General features: G+C 34.9%; 1 protein-coding gene across 5 annotated transcripts in view; it reads left to right on the top strand.

The window, feature by feature from the left end:
• LOC148284178 (uncharacterized) overlaps positions 1 to 17,020 on the top strand; it is a 35,070-nt gene extending 18,050 nt beyond the window's left edge. Inside the window, exons 14-26 of one of the 5 annotated variants that reach the window (XR_015825387.1) lie at positions 291 to 528; positions 1,699 to 1,876; positions 3,217 to 3,321; positions 3,410 to 3,589; positions 3,671 to 5,627; positions 6,156 to 6,227; positions 6,327 to 6,622; positions 7,443 to 7,749; positions 8,619 to 8,731; positions 11,155 to 11,322; positions 12,879 to 13,019; positions 14,932 to 15,011; positions 16,858 to 16,981. Coding sequence is in view for 4 of the 5 variants with exons in the window: in XM_088242511.1 (XP_088098637.1) it covers positions 291 to 528; positions 1,699 to 1,876; positions 3,217 to 3,321; positions 3,410 to 3,589; positions 3,671 to 5,627; positions 6,156 to 6,227; positions 6,327 to 6,622; positions 7,443 to 7,749; positions 8,619 to 8,731; positions 11,155 to 11,322; positions 12,879 to 13,019; positions 16,858 to 16,889 (3,787 nt within the window). In the remaining variant the exon portion in view is untranslated. Of the gene's footprint in view, positions 1 to 290; positions 529 to 1,698; positions 1,877 to 3,216; positions 3,322 to 3,409; positions 3,590 to 3,670; positions 5,628 to 6,155; positions 6,228 to 6,326; positions 6,623 to 7,442; positions 7,750 to 8,618; positions 8,732 to 11,154; positions 11,323 to 12,878; positions 13,020 to 14,931; positions 15,012 to 16,857 lie in introns of all 5 variants that reach the window. The other 4 variants (XM_088242512.1, XM_088242511.1, XM_088242514.1 and 1 more) reach the window with 4 other exon arrangements.
• Positions 17,021 to 20,750: the final 3,730 nt, after the last annotated feature.

The following is a 20,750-nucleotide window of genomic DNA, read 5'->3' as shown; positions in this document are numbered from 1 at the left end:
TAAAATACATTCTAATTGAAAGTTATACCCATTTTTCTTTATTAAAATATATTTTCATTGAATATCGCATCCATTTTTCTACATACGTTAGAGTGAAAAAAGAACAACTACAAAGCTCGAGAAAAGATTTATGTTCAGAACGCATCTGGCATCAGTTGCGTTTAAAACGTTAATGACTGGTCCCATCCGGCTAGGTTTATCTAATATCCTTGGAATTTTTTAGATATTGTCAACTTGCTATTAATTTAAAACTGTAGATTTTTTTTTTTTAATTATTATTTTTCTACCAGGCCATCAGATTCTGGTGTAATATCGGCTGCCGTTGGCGACAAGCTGAAGGTGTTCTACGGACCGGCGCAGTCTGAGTCTAAGGTCACCTACGAAGCCAAGGTCATCGAGGTGGACGGCAAGGGGCTCGAGACTCTGCTGCGGGTGCACTACACGGGCTGGAACACGCGTTACGACGAATGGATCAAACCTTCTCGCATCGCTGATAACCTGTCGCAAAAGAACAAGCACAAAGACAAGGTAACGTGATATCAGCAATTCGACAATAGGGTATTTTCACAAGTCGGGAATAACATTATAAATGTTTATAGTGGATTCTTAGCATTATTTTTTTTATTTATTTTTATTTTCTTTTATTCAGGAAACATACAGTACAGTTACAAAGTTTAATATTTTACACAATTAGACTTAATTCTAATGGACCAGTGAAGTTTCCATATTAAAAAGCAATTATATGTAAGGTTAATTATGAAAGTATAAAAAAGAGAAGGAAAAAGAAAACATAAATGAAAGTTGTTTAAAAATTAAAATTTGAGTGAAAAAAAAATATTTTAAGGTTTGTAGTTTGTAGTGAGTATTTACAAATGGAAATAATATTAAAAATGAAGAAAATTTGTAAGAGTAATTAAAAATTAAGAATGGAAAAAAAGAATGAAAAACATGCTCAGATGTAAAAATAAAATAAAATAGTAATAACATTTTTTTTAAAAAAGGAAAAACATAAACACATATTTATTTTAAGGGATTCAAAGAAACGATGAGAAGAATCTTTAAGTGAAATATAAGACCATAAATTTAAATTTAGGTCAATTTAAAAAACATCTTCAAAATTAATGACACATTATAGTAAGAGCATTATAATGATATAGCAATCAATGCATTCAAAACAAGTTTTCATTTATTATTTTCGGGTTTAAAAATGAATACATGCAAAACGGCTGTCCATATCAATGGTGGAAAGGCTAAAATTACTAAGTTTTATGCAGCCAACTTTACAGAAGAGCCAATAGGAAAATATAAGGTTTTTTTTAATAAGGGCCTATGAAATACTGTCGAGTAAAAAAATATTTTTTGTACCTATAATAAATAGTAGCTTAAAAAATATTTTAAAATTTATAATTTGAAATTCCTGTAAAAACGGTTCATTGCGTTGGCCTCGTCCCTAATATGTCTTTCTTCGGTTAAATTTTGAACTTTGTTTGTGACCGTTTGTATTAGATTAGATTAGATTTTTTATTTATTAAAAAATCCTCAAATGGGCTCTTCTGTAAAGTTGGCTATGTGTCGCTTAGTAATTGATGTCGTTCCTCTGTTGATATAATGTTCAAGGCACCAAAATGATATATTTTGCAATTGCTGTAATTTCCGCCACATGTTATACAAATGGGCTAATTTGGTGATTCTGTATAGGGAAGACGCAATACTCCAAACACCGGCACGGGCCCCCCGGAAAGTCCCGGGGCTAAAAAGCCACGTGGGGCTCAGCCCCCCTCGGTAGCCCCCTGCACCCCGATGCCCCCCAGCAAGCCCCACACCAGAAACAGGAGCAGCTCCAACAATACCACGACCTCCAACCAGCCCACCACAGGTGAACATCTAAGAATTATTACTGACACCTCTTGATGTCTGTTACTTTTTAAATGAAAGGTGGTGTTTTTGTCAAAAAAGCTTTTATCTTACTCTTGGTCCAATGTTTCTACAATTTTCGATCCCTTCCAAATAATAAAATTTGTTGAGGTCCTTAAAATAGGCGTATGTTTGAACGATAATTACATCGTTTGGACCAAATCCCTTTCCTGTGAAACATAAACTGAATGACGCAAGTTGCTCGAAATTTCACAGCAGTTTTATCAACAGATAGCAGTGGATGGAGGCAGCGTTGCTTTTAATGTTGCAATGTGGGAAATAAAAAAAGTCACAGATTTAATGAATGCATTATCGACAGAATCAAGAAAGGGGTGCTGCGTTGGTTTAGACATGTTGAGCGAATGGACAGCGAAAGAACGGCTAAAAGGATCTACAATGTGAATGTTGATGGATGCAGAAAACGAGGAAGACCGAGAAAGACATGGTACGATCAAGTCCATCAAATACTTGAAAATGGACATGTCAAAAGTAGAAATAATCGGCGCGCGTGCTTGAGAAGATGTATGAATGTAGAGGAAGCGAGGTCTGTATGCAAAGACAGAGTAATGTGGCTTTCTATCCTCTCTGCCTATCCCTACGGGGAAATGGCGTGATGGTTAGTTTGTTTGTTTGTTTGCTCGCTCTCATTGTTAAGATTGAAGTTTGATTCTTGGTCTAGACTTTTCGAATTAACGGCACGGTTGATTTGAAATATGTTAGATGCTACAATTTATAAGTAGGCGAGTCCTTAATGTCAACGGTAAACAGGCTAATACTCGTATGCAGAGACAAAACTTAAGGTGAGGAAAGTACATTCTAATCTCATATGCAGAGAATAACCTGAAGGTGAATACAATAGAATGTACTTACCTCACCTTAAGGTTTGTCTCTGCATACGGGTATAAGTGACTGATGTGTCACTATAGCCTAAATTGAGTTATATATACTACTTTTCTCAGAATTTTAAGCTGCGTCATATGAGCTGACACCTGTAGATATGGAACATAAAATTTGGCGTTCATATCGAAAACCCTCTTGTAGAGCGTTCGTAAAATCAGCTGATTTGAATCACAAAATTTGACTTATTTTTATGAATCGTAGTTTAGATTTATATCAATATCTGTTATTGGTATTGATTGAAAATAAAAATGTTATGTTAATTTTTCATCAGAAAATCATTGATTTATTCTCCCGATTCCCTTAATTACACATTTTATTTTACTATCAGTTTATTTACCTGGAAAGTGTGTTTTGGATTGTGTTTGTAATTTGATTTTCTAATAATATAATATTTATTTCTAGATGCATCTACTCATTCCGATTCAGATAGCGATTGTGAATCAGACTCCAGTGGTCAGAGAGGTCCGAAGATTCTGCAGGAAGACACCAAATTAACTAAGGATAAACGTAAGTTTTATCAGTTAAATGAAATTGTGTCCTAAATAAAATATTAATAGCCAGTTACCGTTACTAAAGTTTTCTCTCTCGGTTACAGCAGCTAGTGAATCTTTATCTCCTTCACCCGTAGACAAGATTCTTAATGAACCGGAGAAAGAAAAGATTGTTAAGACTAGCAGAGTGAGCAGGAGCCCGCAGGTTAAGAGAAGTGCAGAAAATGTTCAGAGTAGAGTCAAAAGGTTACGAATTAAGCAGGATGAAACTGAAACACCTCGAGGTAAGTTTTCCACGATTTAATAAAATTTTAATTTTTGTTTTCGACTTTTATTTATAATTAATAAAATTTCTTTAATTTCAGGAAGAGACTTTGATCTTAATGAAATAAGATCGGAATTAAAAGGGTTAGAAAAGACTGTTAAAATTCCAGCTCCCGAACCGATTAAGATTGAACCGGAACCGGAAATACCCGTGAAATTAGTAAAACCCCAAGAGGAACCCGTAATAATGGTCAAGCAAGAAAAAACTCCAGAAAAAGTGACTGAAGACATTTACGAGTTTAAGGAACCAGAGCCGTTTGAATTCGAAGCGAGAAAGTCAGAGGAAAAGAAGAAACGTCTAACACTTCCGAGAATATTTGACGATCTTCCGCAGTTAAAACTTAGTCCAACAGCTTCTCCTAACAAGTCTCCAGCTCCCGAAGAAGATAAATCTATCCCCAAATCGCACAATGACAGGGTCTTTGATAAACTCTGCGAATCCGAAAATTATAATATAGATAGTAATAATTCAGTAGAAAAAGCGGAGACTTTGTCATTGTTTAGTGAAATTGCCGGGGAGGATAGTGGAGATCGACTTCTCATTTCCGAAGCTGAAGACTCCCAGGAACCTCTATTTACATATCAGAAACAGGAACTTTTTCCGGAAAAAGCGTTCCCGCCTTACTTTAAAGGATTCACCCCGGCCAAAAATCAAGAAACTTATTCTAAAAAAGATGCCACTAGTAAAATGAGAGACATTGAAGATGAATTTACCAATAGCCCCGTTCTCAAAGGTGAGAATTCCTCGGACGAAGATCCTATAGATGCAGCTATTCAACGGGTCAACGATCATTCTATGTCGGATGACAGTAACGATGGTGATTTGTTGATCAAAACTCCCGCAACGCCTACACCACCCGCAGGAACTATACTGTTCCCCAAGGTACCTGAAGTTAAACCACAAGTGCCGAACAAGAAAGAAGATGAACCTTCTAAACAAGAACTCCAAGTTCCAGGGCCCGAAGCAGAGCCAGCCAAAGTGGCCGCAGAATCTCAAAGTACAAATTTATTCAGTAAGGAAACTCCCAATGTAGTTAAGAAAAAAGACCCCGTTCCCCGAGATGCTAGTGAACCAGTAGCTTCTGATAGTGTAGAAGATAGTGACTATCAGTTAGATTTAAAGAGTGAATCCGAAGGTAGCACGGCTTATACAGACGTGATAATACCAGAGCCTCCAGCATCCCTCATTCATAGGGAAGGACCCTCTATAGCTGAGAAAGTATTAAGGGCAATCAGTTGTGCTAAGCGCGCAGCGACTCCTACTCCAAAAGAAAATACAAAAACTCTTAAACCAGATTCACCCAAGATAACAAAAATCACTCTTCCCAGATTGCAAGCTGCTAAAATTAGCGCTATAAGTAATCAAGCTGCCAATATTCAGTCTTCCAAGCCTCTTATTCCCGAACTTAAAGCGATTGCGGTTGACGTATCGCAAGAAACTTTAGGGGATAAAAAACCCCTTCAAAAATTGTCTCCTAAAGTTGATAATTCCAAGCAGAAAGAAGCTCCGTTGAATGCAGTCGACGAAGTGTCCAAGGTAGAGCTGCCTATCAATAACGACTCTGGCGCGGAGCTGCGAGGCGAGAGTAATCAGGAGCTCAGCGAACTCATGCTCACGTTGTCCAGCCACGGGGCCAAGGACAGTGTGGAGAGGAAAAAAAGCGGAACAGAGCCGTTAGCCAAGGGCAACCGGGAGTCGAGTGAGCGTGTTCTAAAGTTGTCTAGCCATGGCGTAGAAAGGCGGAATAGTGCAGCGGAGCTAGAAGCCGATAGCGGCCAGGAGCTGATTCCAAAGGTGCCCAGTCTCGGTAGCAGCGTGAAACGGGAAGGCGTGGAGAGGAGGAAGAGCGGCGCAGAATTAGGAGGCAAGAGTAACAAGGTGCTGTGTGAAACCATCCAGAAGTTGTCTAGCCAGATCAGTCAGCCCACTCCGGCCTTACCGGAATACAATACGGACGAGAGGAGTGAGGAGTCGGATAGTGATGATTCAGATCGCAGGTTAGTTATCAATGTGATTCGTATCTATATATTTATGAGACAACATTAACGCTCCCAACTAATTTTTAGAAATATAACTAGGTGCTATGTTGTGTCACCATATTTTTTTAAATCAGATCAGTACCTATCTGGGTCCCTCTTTATTATGTAACACCAAACTATTCAAATAGATTCCTGTATTGATGAATACGATTTATTTACTGGTTATAAACAAAAATGATTATATTCAATTATGATTTTTTATAAATATTTGAAGCACTGCGGTTATTCATTGTAATTAAAATTAAAATAAAAACACTTTGTTTTTAACCACTTATTTTTTATTTTATTACTGACCAGTTGCTAAGCTACACAAGCTTCCTTATCTAGGTATAATTTAGTTAATTTTACCTCAATAATGAAGCTCGTGTAGCTTCAAACCGGTCGGTAAAAAAACAAAACATTAGTGGTCCAAATCAAAGTGTTTTTATTTTAATTTTAAGATTTTTAAACTTCATATGTCTTCATGGCTTAGGTTTGTTTTTCTAGGTTGTTACGCTGTAAGCACTTCTCGAATACCTCAGCCCGGATGATGGACACTGCAATACCATCCAAACACCGGTAAAAAGTGTTAATAAGTGCATAACATTCCAAAAAAATTGTACCAATACTTGAACACGGCCCGATGAGAATATTACACATGTATGTTTTTCTCTCCAGATTGGTAATTGACAAACTGAGTGAAGAAGAATCGCAGAGTGCCCTCGCGGAGTCAGGCCCGGCGAAGCCCTCCGTGCGCCCCTCCAGCCCGTGTCCGGAACCCCCCACGCGGCCGGCCGAGGAGGACAGCAATATCTCCCTCCTCCTGTGCGAGGAGACCATTCCCGGGAGCCCCGCCCCCGAGTGCCTCGGGGAGGGGAAGAGAGATAAGCGCTCCAGGAACCTGGAGATTCCCTTCGCATCGGCGCCTTCCATCAGCCCTGATCAGGCATCCAAGGATCAGCTGTCCTTGAAAGGTAAGTGACTCTTACACTAGCATGAAATGGTCAGATTGCTCAATTGGTCGATCTTTTCTTCATCCTCATTGTATAAAAAATTATGCATTTACAAAGTTTGATAAAAAAATACACGGAATATTTGAATTTAACTCAACCGGGCCTAATCTATTCATTATTTAGGGTCCCTCGGGAGAGACAAACCAGTGAGACGTGTTTTGGTGTGATCAGCAAATTTTTAAGATGAATGTAAATGATGTATCACGCCTCATGGCTTGCTGCGATTTTTTGACAAAAAACCTGACAGCATTGATGTTTAAGCCACCGAATCAACTAGATTGGGCCCCCTGTGACTTTTTCTTGTTCTCAAAGATGACGGGGACAATATTAATATTGATTCAATAAGTATTGTGTTTATTAATGGCAAATATTGTTATTGACATGCAAAATGTCTGCCCCCTCACACGATATGTTGTATTAATTCAAGCCTGGCACCCATTTGCAGGGTCGTTGGAAGCTCTGTCCTCCCGATTCATTCCACAACAGTTGTCCTAACAATTGAAGAACCACTTACAGCAAGCTTTATGTTTCCTTTTGTAATATCTTGATTTGGTATTCACTACTTCTTTCTCAAATCCGCCTGTCTTCAGTGCCATATTCCGGTCATGGCTGATTGGTCTGACACTTCAGAGACAAAGTTGCTCCATTCATCGGCTGACATTGGTTCCCCTGACATCCTAGGATAGCATTTTCCAGGCCAACTTAATTTCTTCTTTCTTATGGAAAATACCCAAATGATAATATATTCAAACCAAAATTCCTCACATTTTTTCTGTTGCAGACATTCCTCGTGAGAACTCCCGCGACGGCATGAGGGAGAGGGAGAGAGACAGAGACAGAGAGAGGGACAGAGAGAGGGACAGAGAGAGGGACAGAGAGAGGGACAGAGAGAGGGACAGAGAGAGGGACAGAGAAAGGGAGAGAGAGAGGGAGAGAGAGAGGGACAGAGAGAGGGACAGAGAGAGGGAGAGAGAGAGGGACAGAGACAGAGAGTGTATGGGAGGGAATAGTAACACAGCAGATATGGTTCTGGATAATACTCCGCCAGTCACTCCCGACAGCAGTCTGGATAATATGTCCCCATCAAGGTATGCCGCTTATTATCTTCCCCTAATATTAAGTATTTTTTGTAAGAAGTGAATACGTGTGAAAATAAGGTTCTGTGTCTGAAATAATACCTCTGAACCCTGGATAAATATTTTCAACTTGATGGCTACTCTCAGGTAAAAATCCTGAAAAAGGAAATCGAACGGAGATTGATCCACATCGTATAGTGGTTGGCGCACTCGCCTAAGGGCCTGGGTTTGATTCCTGGCGTGGGCCTGACATATCAATTCCTGACATATCAAGACGGTATACTTAACTTTGTTACTTTCTTTGTCCACCTGGGTATGCTCTACCGACCTGTTGATACGTGTTTTTATTACATCCTCTACCACGGGGTATGCGTCCCCTTGGTACATATTGATGTGCCTACCCAAAACCTGAAGATACAGGGTCAGTAGTGATTATTTGTAATCACTGGGAAGAATTTATCTTTAACTATGTCATCTTAGTGAAGGTATAGATTCCTTATCTTCCAATTGTAATTACCCCCTGAAGTGTACCCACGATACACTGTAATTGGAGGGACAATAGAAGGCTCTATGCATTGCCATGAAATTATGATAATAATTCACCGGGTTTAAATGCCAATTTGTTCTTTATCTTATTATTATGTAGCTTAATAACAATTATTTTTTCCGCTATTAAATTGTATTTTCAGCATTTTTTGAGTGCCAATCTCCACTTACTGATTATACTTATTTGACTTTAAAACAACAAAAAATGTCTTGTAAAATTTGCAAAATGGTCTATTGAACATACAAGAACTAGGGCAGTGTTGTGTTCTGAAATTGAGTATTTCAATCAGTCGAGGGTGTTTTCATATAATATTGATCGTCATCTATATTTCCAGAGATCAGCCGATGTCCGACAGTGAGAATCCTAGCGATGGAAAGGGGTTGGATGATGAGAGTAGAGCGATGGCGTTGTCCAAGAAAATGCATGACATAGAGAAGAGCAGCTCAGGTACTGCAGTCTTTTTATTACTAAAACCTTTAATTCTGTTAGTGAATATCATTGTAAGTTATTAAAGAAATAAAAGGCTAGTGACACTTAACTTAGCCAGACCGAAGGGGGGGATTCGAATCCCCCATAGACAAATTTTAATTTGATAACTCGAGTATTATTTAAGCTATTTGCCCTATATTTTTATGTAATCGTGAAAATAATAGAAAGAAGCATTTTCCTGTTTTTGTTTTAAAATAGTTTTTTTAATATTAAAACAAAAAAAAGACGTGAAAAATACAAGGGTCAATTTCACTTTATGTATATCAGCATTCGGCAAATTAACAAAAATTAACAAAATACATGAATGAGTAAAATATGTGTACGCAAAAACATGAATAAATTATTCCACGATCATAAACACTTCCAACGTTTTATTCTCCTACCACCATATACAAGTAGGCGCTGGGGTCGTTCGGTCCCCCCGTTCGGATCATGTGTAATTTTTGGATGCTTACTGAGGAAAAGGTTAAATGTACAAATTCAGTTTCATCGCTCTAGTGACATCTTTGAGATACCCAGTAACACTATTAAGACATTTAATATACACAAATTCATTCACAAAACATAACAATAGGTATCGTCACAATTTAAAAAAATATATTTTAACGAATCTTAAAAAGTAAATATTTTTTTATAAAATCATTGCCTATGGAGATGATGTGTTAAGGAAACAAATTACTCTTTTTACTTTGCTTTTATTTTTTTACAGATAAGAATTGCTTTACATTTTGTGTTACAAGTTTTATATTTACTGCAAAAGGAGCTGGTCTAACTATTGTGTAGACATAATAAGATTGTTGCGGAAATAAATTTATTGTAGCGATGTTTTATGTATTTATAGCTTTTTTTTCTTTGTTATTCTGTTTTCTACATTACATGTTTAACCACGTATATATAATATTTATTATTTTCTTCTATTTTACTGTTTTTTTCCATGTTAAAAATGAGGAACTTTAGCTCTATGGGAAATTGGATGCAAAAAATGTTTTCTTACGCGCGGTACAAATTAGAGTATTAAATTATAGGGCAAAGTTTCTTGAAAATGTACAAATTTTTTTTTTTTTAAATCTTAACTACTTTCAACGACGTCACTAGTTTATATGAATCAACCAATGATAAGAGAGTTGTGGAAGATTTTTGGTTTACTTAATGTCAACGGTCCAATCGGCAAAACTGACTGAGAAGAAGCAGAAGAAAACTTGAGACGTCACATGCGTAGTTATTTTAGAAATAAAAAACTTTAAATAATCATAGCGCTGATAATACAACACATAAATATTTAAAAATAAATTTTTGGCTTAGTTTAATAGTCTATTAACAAATCTTTTTTGTAAAATAACCACTGAACTTCATCATGCTTCATTAATATCTGTACCTCAGAGGGAGATGCAAATCCTAAGGTCAAATGTTCAAAACAAGCCTAAAGAATCTACTTTTTAAGTGATTTTTAATAATTTGTAGAATTGATTTGTATTTTCAGTATCTTAATACAATTAGTTCTTTCATTGTAAGACTTACATTTTTTCAAAATCAATGGAAATTATCATAAACTATAGTCCTTAAAATTATAGCTTGATTAGAATGACAGCTGTCAAACGAATTTCATTAGTGATGGGAAATTACTGGTCACTGATCAAATTGATTTTATCAGTTATTTCATGCAATCATGAAACTCTAAAATTCCAAAAATTGATATAAAAAACGCAAAAACAAGCCTATTATAGTGTGTTTAACACAATTATTCACCAAAAAATGAGACATTTATACCTTTTTCATGAACAACATCAAATGAATTATTTGTTTATTCGATCAATTTACATTGATCAATTTGTGCCATCTCTAACGTTTTTGCAAAATGATGTAACCTTGTAAGAACGTCGTTAATAATTAGGTTTAGTTTAGTTTTTTTAAAGTTTTAAAGCTGATTTTATATATTAATGTTAATTTATGTTTCAAGCATTGTATTAAAAAAATAAATTAACAAGCCAGATACAAATGGTTTTTCGTGTGTCAATATAAAAAAACTCCTATGACGTTACTACAAAGTTATGTCGTCACTTTTTCTGACAACTGTCATTCTAATCATGTTACATTTTAAGGACCATAGATAAAAAAATCGAAATGTCAATTCACCAAATTCTGGATTTGCATCCGTTTGCATCCGTTTGCCTCTGAGGTACAGATATATACAAATTATGTAAAATGTAATTTAATTTTAATGAATAAATAATTGCACTATTTTGAGTTTGTCCAAATGTTTGTAGACAAAATACTGGATTTCACTCCCTGGGAGTCATCAAGATGAACATGTTAATTTGAATAAATAATCGGCTATTTCCCACGCTCCAACTGCCTCCATATTAAATTTTGTTTCGTTTCAGCCGGAAATCTACGCGGGAGTGCCCCCGGCAGCCCTGGGGCGGGGGGCGCGCGACGGGGGCGACGCCCGCGCTCGCTGCGCGCCTCCGAGTCGGAGGACGCCGCCGCCGTGAACTCGGTCCACTTCTCCCAACACAAGCCGCACAAGTACAACTTCTACGTTGAGCTGGGTAAGCCTATAAATATTTCACATTTAACCTTTTAAAATGAAAAGATTTGACAGCCCTGGGTCTGGAAAGATGAAGGATACAGTTTTGTGTCTGAAATAGTCTTCTCTGTGTCAGATCTTTACACAGACGCCGGAAGAGAAAAGAAGATTAATTCTACATAGTGTTATCTAAATCATTTAAGTTTGTAAGTGAAAATTCTCGATGGAAGTTCATTGTAATTTATTATAGGAATCATAATTGACAAAAATCACACTCACAAAGAATGGGACACTAAAAATAAAAATAATATACTTAAACTCATTGAAATAGCATTATATCAACTCATTCGTAAACCTGAAAAAAAATTGTTAATTATCCTCAAGATAAAAATAATTTTATTTAATTTACTTTCATGTAATTTTGAATTCTCTATCCTTACCTCTGTTTTGTATCAATACACTGAACTCCTTAATAAAGATACCAGTCTCGAAGATGCTGCGAAAGCGATGAAACCGATTCTGGATATTCCAAATTTGTGGATTAAAGTATCACTCTTCTTTTATTTCTATAATATTATATTCTGCATAGTGTTTTCAAGTTATTTTTTGTCTCATAAAAAGTAAAGAAATCATACAATTTAGCCATTTTAAAACACTGGTTTTTCAAAATCACGCAGTACAAAAAAATTATTTAAGATATATTTGTATAAAAAAAAACATTTTTTTAAGGTTATTCTGTTAAAAAATATACTTACAAAAATTAATTACTTTTCGACTGGTAGAAAAACTTTTCGACTGGAAAAATATTGATGAAAGTAGGTTGAATGCTGTCGAAATGCGATCCCTCAGGCGAATGTGTGGTAAAACGATGTATGATAGGTGCACAAATGTCGTGATCCGTGAAGTGTGTAAGGCTGAGACATGCATTATTGACAGAATCAAGAAAGGGGTGATGCGTTGGTTTGGACATGTAGAGCGAATGGACAGCAAAAGAACGGCTAAAAGGATCTACGATGCAAATGTTGATGGATGCAGAAAACGAGGAAGACCGAGAAAGACATGGCACGATCAAGTCCATCAAATACTTGAAGATGGACATGTCAAAAGTAGGAATAATCGGCGTGCGTGCATGAGAAGATGTATGAATGTAGAGGAAGCGAGGTCTGTATGCCAAGATAGAGGGTTATGGCGTTCTATCCTCTCTGCCTACTTCTACGGGAAACGGCGTGATGGTTTGTTGTTGTTGTCGACTGGTAGATTACGCCTCTTAAACTTAGACCAAATTTTGGTAAGTTGATTCTCATGTCAAGACTTAGTATTAAAGTAAAATTTGGCAAAACCCAGTCTTTGTCCAATCTAATTAATTTTAATATTCTAAGTATGTCCAAAAAAACATTATTTAAATAAAATTTCGAATAACACTCAAGTGTTCATTCAAATAAATGTCAACAGTATCTGAAATATTGTGAAAATTTAGACAGGGTTAATGCCAAAATCTGACATACGCACTTCTAGCATTAACCCCCAGAATACATATCCACATGCTCTTTGAGATTAGTAATTTTCTTTTTTCCCTAGACACCGGTATGGATGCAACGGCTCGGATATCTTTACTGACCTCTCGCCTCTCTGATCTCCGTAAAGCGTACCACAGCGTGAAGGTGGAGCTCGCCACCATTGACAGAAGAAGGAAGAAATTAAGAAGGAAAGAACGGGAAGGTATTATTTCTTTCTTTACTTCATTTAAATCCAACTACAGTAAAACCTCGTTTTTACTTTCCACAATTTTTAGTTTTCCCGCTTTTTACGCTGAAATGTTTAGGTCCCACCTTTCTTCATTCATTCTCATTCAAATATCCCCTCAATTAACGTTTTTCATAACCCCGGTTGAAAATTTTTAGAAACTCATTCGATCTGTCAAAAGACGCTGAGTCGCGCGCCGCCGCTTTGTCCAAAATGGTGAATAAAATCAATGTAAATAAGAAAATGTGTAAATTGTTGTCTCAAACTAAATTCAAAGTAGGTTCAGTGTAATTGTCCATTTTGTTAGTGTCTAATTTTGACATTTTACTAAATTGTGACACGTGATTGACGCATGTTTAGGAAGAATAAAGTCTTTACATCAATAAAGTACTATGCAGAAAGTTAAAAACATTGGTAATAGAAATATTATTTGAAGTTATAAACATAATTTGGAAAGAAGATGGTTTTAATAGTCATAAAAGTGTGAAACAGTTTTGCCGCGATGTAAATGACAGTTGAAATTATGTGGTGCCATACTAAAATAAGTGGGAAAAAATCATTATATGCATTTTATGCAAATTCAAAATTTTATTTTCGTGTTTTTAAGGTTAAGTACCTACATAAAATTATTTAAACATGTTTTTTTTAATTCAATAAAAAAAACACATTGTGGTGTTGACGTAAAATAATAAATTTTTACATGAATAATCCCCAATCATGACCGTTTTTACAATTTGCAGTTTTTCATTTCCTCACTAAAGCGTTTTCCTCATTTTAACACTTTTTTTATGCTACCTTGAAAAACGTAAAACAGGGGTCTTAAATTTACAGTGCTATTTTTCAAAAAATGACCGCCTGACTGACTGATCTGCTGACACCCAAAATAAATTAGCGGAATCAATGTTAATTATTTTGTCATGAATCGAATTTTAATTGATAAATGTTGGACAGCTTGCACAAGTAACATGTTTGTATTAAAGTATTCAGTACCTCTATGGTGTATAATTTTTTTATATTTTAGTTCGAAATAATTCAATTCAAATTCAATCATTTTTAGTCTGAAAAAATATTCTAAATTGAAATAAATTTTTACTTCAATAGTTTGTAAAAAACTTTCCATTTCTGTACCTAATGGTGCATAGGGCACTGCATTGGTACACCAATCGCAGCGTAACTTGATCATTTTTTTTACATGAAGGTAAGATGATCAGTCTTACTCTTCAGGTAGCAGTCCAGGAACTATGAAATATTCTAGTGTAAAATCACCTTTGGTAATAAACCTTTTATGTCAATCATGTCGGGAATCGAACCCGAGACCTCTTGCATGGTAGGCAAACGCGCTGACCACTACACCACGAGGCCGACTTTTTAGTATTCATTTCAATAAAATATAATATTTTTATTCAAAATATTTAGATTTTTTTTTTTTTGTTTTGGATTTTACTGCAACTTTAGTTATATTAATTAAAATTGATATTATATTTTTATTATTCCCTATCCAAATCTAATGGTGCATATGGCACTGTGTTGGTACAGCAATCGCAGTGTACCTTGAGCATTTATTTTTTTGTTACATGAAGGTAAAATGATCAGCCTTCCCTCTCAGGTCGCCAGTCCTGGGACTATGAAATATTTTAGTGTAAAAACATATTTTAAAATAAATATTTCATGTCGACCATTTCAGGAGTGGACCCGAGACCTCTTGCATGGTAGTCAAATGCTCTGACCATTTAATAACAACTTTTATTTATACATCCTGACTTTTTAAATTTAGATGCATTCATTTCATTTCTATAACTTTATTCATTATGTGTATTAATTTCTATATGAATGTATTTGTTCATATAAATGAATCGCTTGTCAAATACATACTTTTCTCTGTGTCCAGGCAGACGAAGAATACAGTTCTGTGTGTGAAATAGAACCAGAACCCTGGACAAGTGTTTTCAACTCGATGGCTGCTCTGAGGTAAAAATCCTGAATAAGGAAATCGAGTGTAGATAAGTCCGCCTCGTGTAGCTGTTGGCACGTTTGTCTACCATACTCAAGGTCCCGGGTTCGATTCCCAGCGGGTGGATGTGAAATATTGATTTTAAAGGTTGTTTGAATTGCAATATTTCATTGTCCCTAGACTGGGCACCTGAAGCGCAAGACTGATCAGCTTACCTGCATTTGGTTTACAAATGCGATGCACCACAGGGTGCAGAAAGGGGAATAATGATGATTTCAAATACAAGAACCTGACTCTTTTTTGGCAAGACTACCCTTGCAAATGTTCATATTTTTTGTTTATTTATATTTTGTACATTTTTATTCAAATGGATCAATTTGTTGAGTTGAGTTTGTAGACAAGCTGGATTTCACTCCCCAGGTCTAAATTTATTGCAATAGAGAGGGAAAACATTTTTGAGAAGGAATATGGAAGTTTAGGCATTTACATTTTATGACCTGTCATTAGCTGGTTTAACCTTTTGTAGGACACATGTTTTGTGTTGATTTACGTCTTGTAAACATAATGTTTTCTTTTTTAAGATAAGAAACCTTGCTTTTGAGATAATCTACCAGTGTACATTATTATGATACTCTTGCGACATAAGACTTATTATTAATATGAAATACAATAAAACCCCTGTTTTACGTTTTTCAAGGGAACAGCGAAAAAAAGTGTTGAACCGAGGAAAGTGCTAAAGTGAGGAAATGAAAAATGTGTGGAAAAAATTAAATTACATAAAAATATATCTGCAGAAAAATTGTAAAAACGGTCATAATTGGGATTATTCATATTTACCAATAATTTTATTAAGTATATTTTGTATTTTTCAATCAATACCACAATGTGTTTTTTTTATATTGAATAAAGAAAAACGTTTAAATAATTTTATGTAGTTACTTAACCTTAAAAACATGAAAAAAAAAAGAATTTTCATAAAATGCATACAATGATTTTTTCCCTAAATATTTAGATTTTTTTTTTATATGGTATCACTTTTTTTAGTATGGCACTACAGAATTTCAACTGTCATTTACATCATGGCAAAACCTGTTTCACACTTTTATGATACTGGATACTGGATACACAATCTTTTTTCCAAATTATGTTAACAACTTCAAATAATATTTCTTTTGACAAATTTTTAAACTTTCTGCATCGTAAACATGCGTCAACCGTATGTCACAATTTAAGAAAATGTCAAAATTAGACACTTAAACCAAATGTTAATTACACTGAACCTACTTTGAATTTAGTTTGAGACAACAATTTACACATTTTTTTATTTAGCTTGATTTTTTTCCACCATTTTGAGCAATCTGCGTCTTTTGACAGATGGAATGAGTTTCGAAAAATTTTCAGCATTAAACCGGGGTTGTGGAAAACATAAAAAACGTTAATTGGGGAATATTCGAACGAGAATGTATGGGAAAAAATGGGACCTAAACATTTCGGCGTAAAAAGCGGGAAAACATAAAACCGAGGAACGTAAAAACGAGGTTTTACTGTATTAGAAAAAAAACCTCAATTCTGTTAGGTGATTTATGTACCGCTTTGTTCTAGGTGTCCTATAAAGGGTTAAGTGGCCGCTTTACACATTGTAACATTCAAGCTTCAGTTCTTTTACTTCTCGAAAGTCGACAGATGGAAGAGGTGAGGAAATGTGGGCGTTTAAACTCAGGCAGAATGGTGAATGTTACACGGTGTGTAGTGGCCACTCAGACCAGCCAATGACAGGACCCTAGACTTTCATATTGTGTTGCGATTGATTCCGGTTTTTCTTTGCTGATTTTAGCAATATTTAACGTTTGTATTTTGTTTCAGCTGTGAAGGCAGCGAAGGCAGCATGTTCATGATAGTGAAGCTCTACTTTAGTAATTAATATAGGTACATAATATTATGTAATACAATTTAGCCCCCTGTTCCACAGGGTTAGTAATACTAGAGGGTTGAATCAACTCTGCTAGATATAATTTTGGTACTATTTTGTATATACATGTGGATATTTTTTTGTATACAGAATTTATGTGTTTTATTATTTATGTGTTTCGATTTTTTATACAAATATTTGACTAAAATAATATGATATATCGCAACAATATAAATTCCTTTGTATATATGCGCATACATTATATATATATATATAGGTTTTTTAAATTAATAAATAATTATTGTAAATTTACTGTGTATTTTTTTTCCTTTATCGGTACTTACCTAAGAAAAATTTCAAATTTTGCTTCTACGCTTGTGGCAATAGGGTATTTTCACGTTTTTTTTTTATTTTGCAAAAAAATTGAAAAAAAAATTACGATGGTAACTGTACTGTTTTTATTTTTTTATGTCCACGCGTTAATTTTTCAGAGCGGTTTAAAAACGTATACTTTGAATTGGCGCCAAAACGAACATTCGGATGCCGTATGGGCTTGTGACGTCACGCGTTACGAATTTGACTGACCGTTCAAACAAATTCATACGAATTTGTATAGCCTACGTGTTGTTTTTGTTGTAATCGGTTGTTTTAACTAATTAACGCGCATAAAATGTCTTTAGTTATAAGATACAAGTACTGTTTAATTCCGATGTGCACAAACACTACGGTGAAGACGCAAAATAAAGCTTTTTTCGCCATTCCTAGTACCTAATGAAAAAATGCAGAAAAAGTGGTTTAACGCATTTGAACGTTATGAAACGAGATGTTAAAAAAAAACAAACCACTATTCTTTTTTCCGTAGGTCTTGTTCAGTACGAAATACTATATTTTATGGTGTAGACTGTAGACTATAAACATTTACTAACAGTAGGTACTGAAATTAGCACTTATAAAGCTTGACAGGTACTACAATACTAAAATAGTTTATTCTTTGAACGTTATTGTTTATATTTGTATTATATTTCTGTACTTATGTTACTTAGTTTAATTAGTGGAACTGTTGGTTTTCTATATGAATAAAAAATAAAATTACGAAAAAATTGCTGTATGAAAACCTACCTTATTTATTTGTGAAATTTATTGCATTTACAAAATGGCAACTGACCTTGAGATGCTGGACAGTTTTCACACTTGCAGGAATCTATTATTTCCTAGACTTCATCGCAAATCAACGTCACCGAGTACGATTTGGTTCTAACTTTAAGTTCTGCTGGGGTGACTCGACCTTTTACCATTCAAATATCACCCGTCCGTTTTACTTGAATGTAATCTATAGCACTGTCTCCGTAATTTACCCTAGCTGATGTATTAAGTAAATCACATTTAATAAAAAAAGGCATTAACACGCACTCGAGCAACAGAGATGTTTACAAGCAATGGTATTTTATGGATTATGTTGTGTCAAAGTCACGTTACTTCCCTTTTGCATTAAATGTACGCTAAACAATATATTTATAGTACATGCAAATAATACAACTATTTGAATGAATACATTCTGGAAGCAAACATTATATATTTGCTTACCTTACGGCCTTTACATTTCTATACTCGAACTTAAAAAGTTTGTATTGGATGAGAAAAAAATACCCATCATGATTATATCTATTTTGGGCAAGTTATCGGACTTTCCTTGTAAAAAAACCATTTTAGTCATAATGCTATGGATGTTTATAAATGAAAACAAAAAAAAAACAAAGGAAAAGACGAAATTTAACTAGAAAAAACAAATAAAAAGCCACAAAACGCCCGCGTCGCAGTATTTCAGTATAGGATTTGGGTGAACGTAGGATATATAAGTCACGCGTGACGTCATCAACCCTTTTGGCCAGTTACGGGCTGTTTTATTTCTATCAAACTTTAAATAGGAAATTATAAATGAAAACATTCGTTTCAGATTTTGATAGTTATATGGTTCGAATCGTAAAAATATTCTTTAAATACTGAATACATTAAAAATCATATCCCCAGTTTATGAAAATACCCTATTCTGTGTTAATCAAGGTTCCTTTACCGCAAACCGTGCCATATATTGTCGATGAAAAAACAAAACTGCCAGTAATCAAATTGTGCAGGAGAGACGAAAAACATTATATTATGACTCCCAGTTGGGTATTGGAGATTCGATGAATCAGAATAGTAATTTTTTACGCATGTTTATTACATTATATATTTTTTTACTATAAAAAAGTATAATGATTAAACTACTCACAAATGAGTAATTTTACGTTTTGGCCATTAGGTACTGTATAGACGTCGCTTAGTACGCAACTGTCGATTTAAATTTAGCTATGCCGTGTTGTGTCGTTTGCAAGTCTCGTAGTGTAGGATCCATGGAATTAAGAATAGTCCAGAAGGAGCTTAGAATCATATTTGAATACATCGGACTGTGTCCGAAACCCCCACTATGCTTCACTTTCGCCGCGCGCATTCGTTATGACACCGCGTAATGTTGCACGATGGGAAAAAATAACATCATAACACAAATGTAAGGTAAAAAAAAAACAATCTGTTAATTTCTCTAAAACTTTTTTGTGCGTGCGGAAATATTGATTTACACAACAGAGTAGATAAGTAAAGGGTCATTTAATAATAGTAGTTGAATTAATGAACTTTGAACTTAAAATATAAAACAAGTTTTATTTTACATAAAATGGATATTTTTATATCATGTTAAATAATATTTGATGTTTTAAAAACAATGTCGGTCAAATGTCCACCACAGAGTTGTTAAATCCGCGGTCCAATTTTCTTTAGTTCTCTTATGAGATGAGCAAAGTAGGGTAAAAAAATTTACTACCCTGGCAACACTAACGAAATGCCCATTTTGTTTTCTTCGACAATCTGACAGATGGAAAAATAATTAATTTTTTAAGTAATGCATTTGCTACTTACACATTCGTTTGCTACTTATACATGAAATGTGATCCCATCCTGTTTTTTTAAGATCCTCGCAGTATTTCTACACTTTATAAGGACACAACACGGCATAGTTGAATTCAAATCAGCAGTTGCGTACTGAGCGACGTCTACAAAGAAACTAATGGGTCAAAACATAAAACTACTCATTTATGGGTAGTTTAGTCGCCTTCTGTTTGATGCTCGTATGCGGTTTCTGGACTATTCTTAATTCTATGGTAGGATCACATTTCATGTGTAAGAAGCGAATTCACAAGTGATATTATTTAAGAATTTGATCTGTCAGATTGATAAAAGTACATGGATATTTTGTTAGTATTGCCAGGGTGATAGAATTTTTTTACCCGGCTTTCTATTAATAATATTAAATGGTAGGGGAAGGGGGGGCTAGTTGTTACAAAAAATATAAAGTTGAATATCTGACAACTGCTTATTTTGAGAAATCATATTTATTATATCTTAATGTACAAATATTAAAATATAATTAAAAAAATTACGTGTTCATACAAAGACTACAAAAATAATTATAGCATTTCAAAAAATATATTAAATCTGTAACAATGTGCCCCACACAGTGGCAAGTTGTTACAAGGCCCCCCCTTGTTACAAATTAAACAATTAAATTTCAAAATCAATCGAAAGTTACTTTCAAGATACGAAATACACGATAATCGGTTTTATTTGAATTACGCATGACCGGCAAGAGCGACGATCCGTCAAGCACTGCGGACACGATACCTAGATATGATGCATGAAACAGAACCTAGTGGTAACTAGGACTGTAACAACTTGCCCCCGTAACAACCAGCCCCCTCCCCCTATTAATTTATTCAAATATAGCTTGATCATAAAGACAGCTGTCAAACGAATA

Source organism: Micrasema longulum, unplaced genomic scaffold, assembly GCF_059751315.1.
Source record: "Micrasema longulum isolate JH-2025_06_02 unplaced genomic scaffold, ASM5975131v1 h1tg000141l, whole genome shotgun sequence".
Classification (NCBI taxonomy): domain Eukaryota; kingdom Metazoa; phylum Arthropoda; class Insecta; order Trichoptera; family Brachycentridae; genus Micrasema; species Micrasema longulum.
Note: the sequence above shows the minus strand (reverse complement) of the source record. Positions and strands in the feature narration are given on the sequence as shown.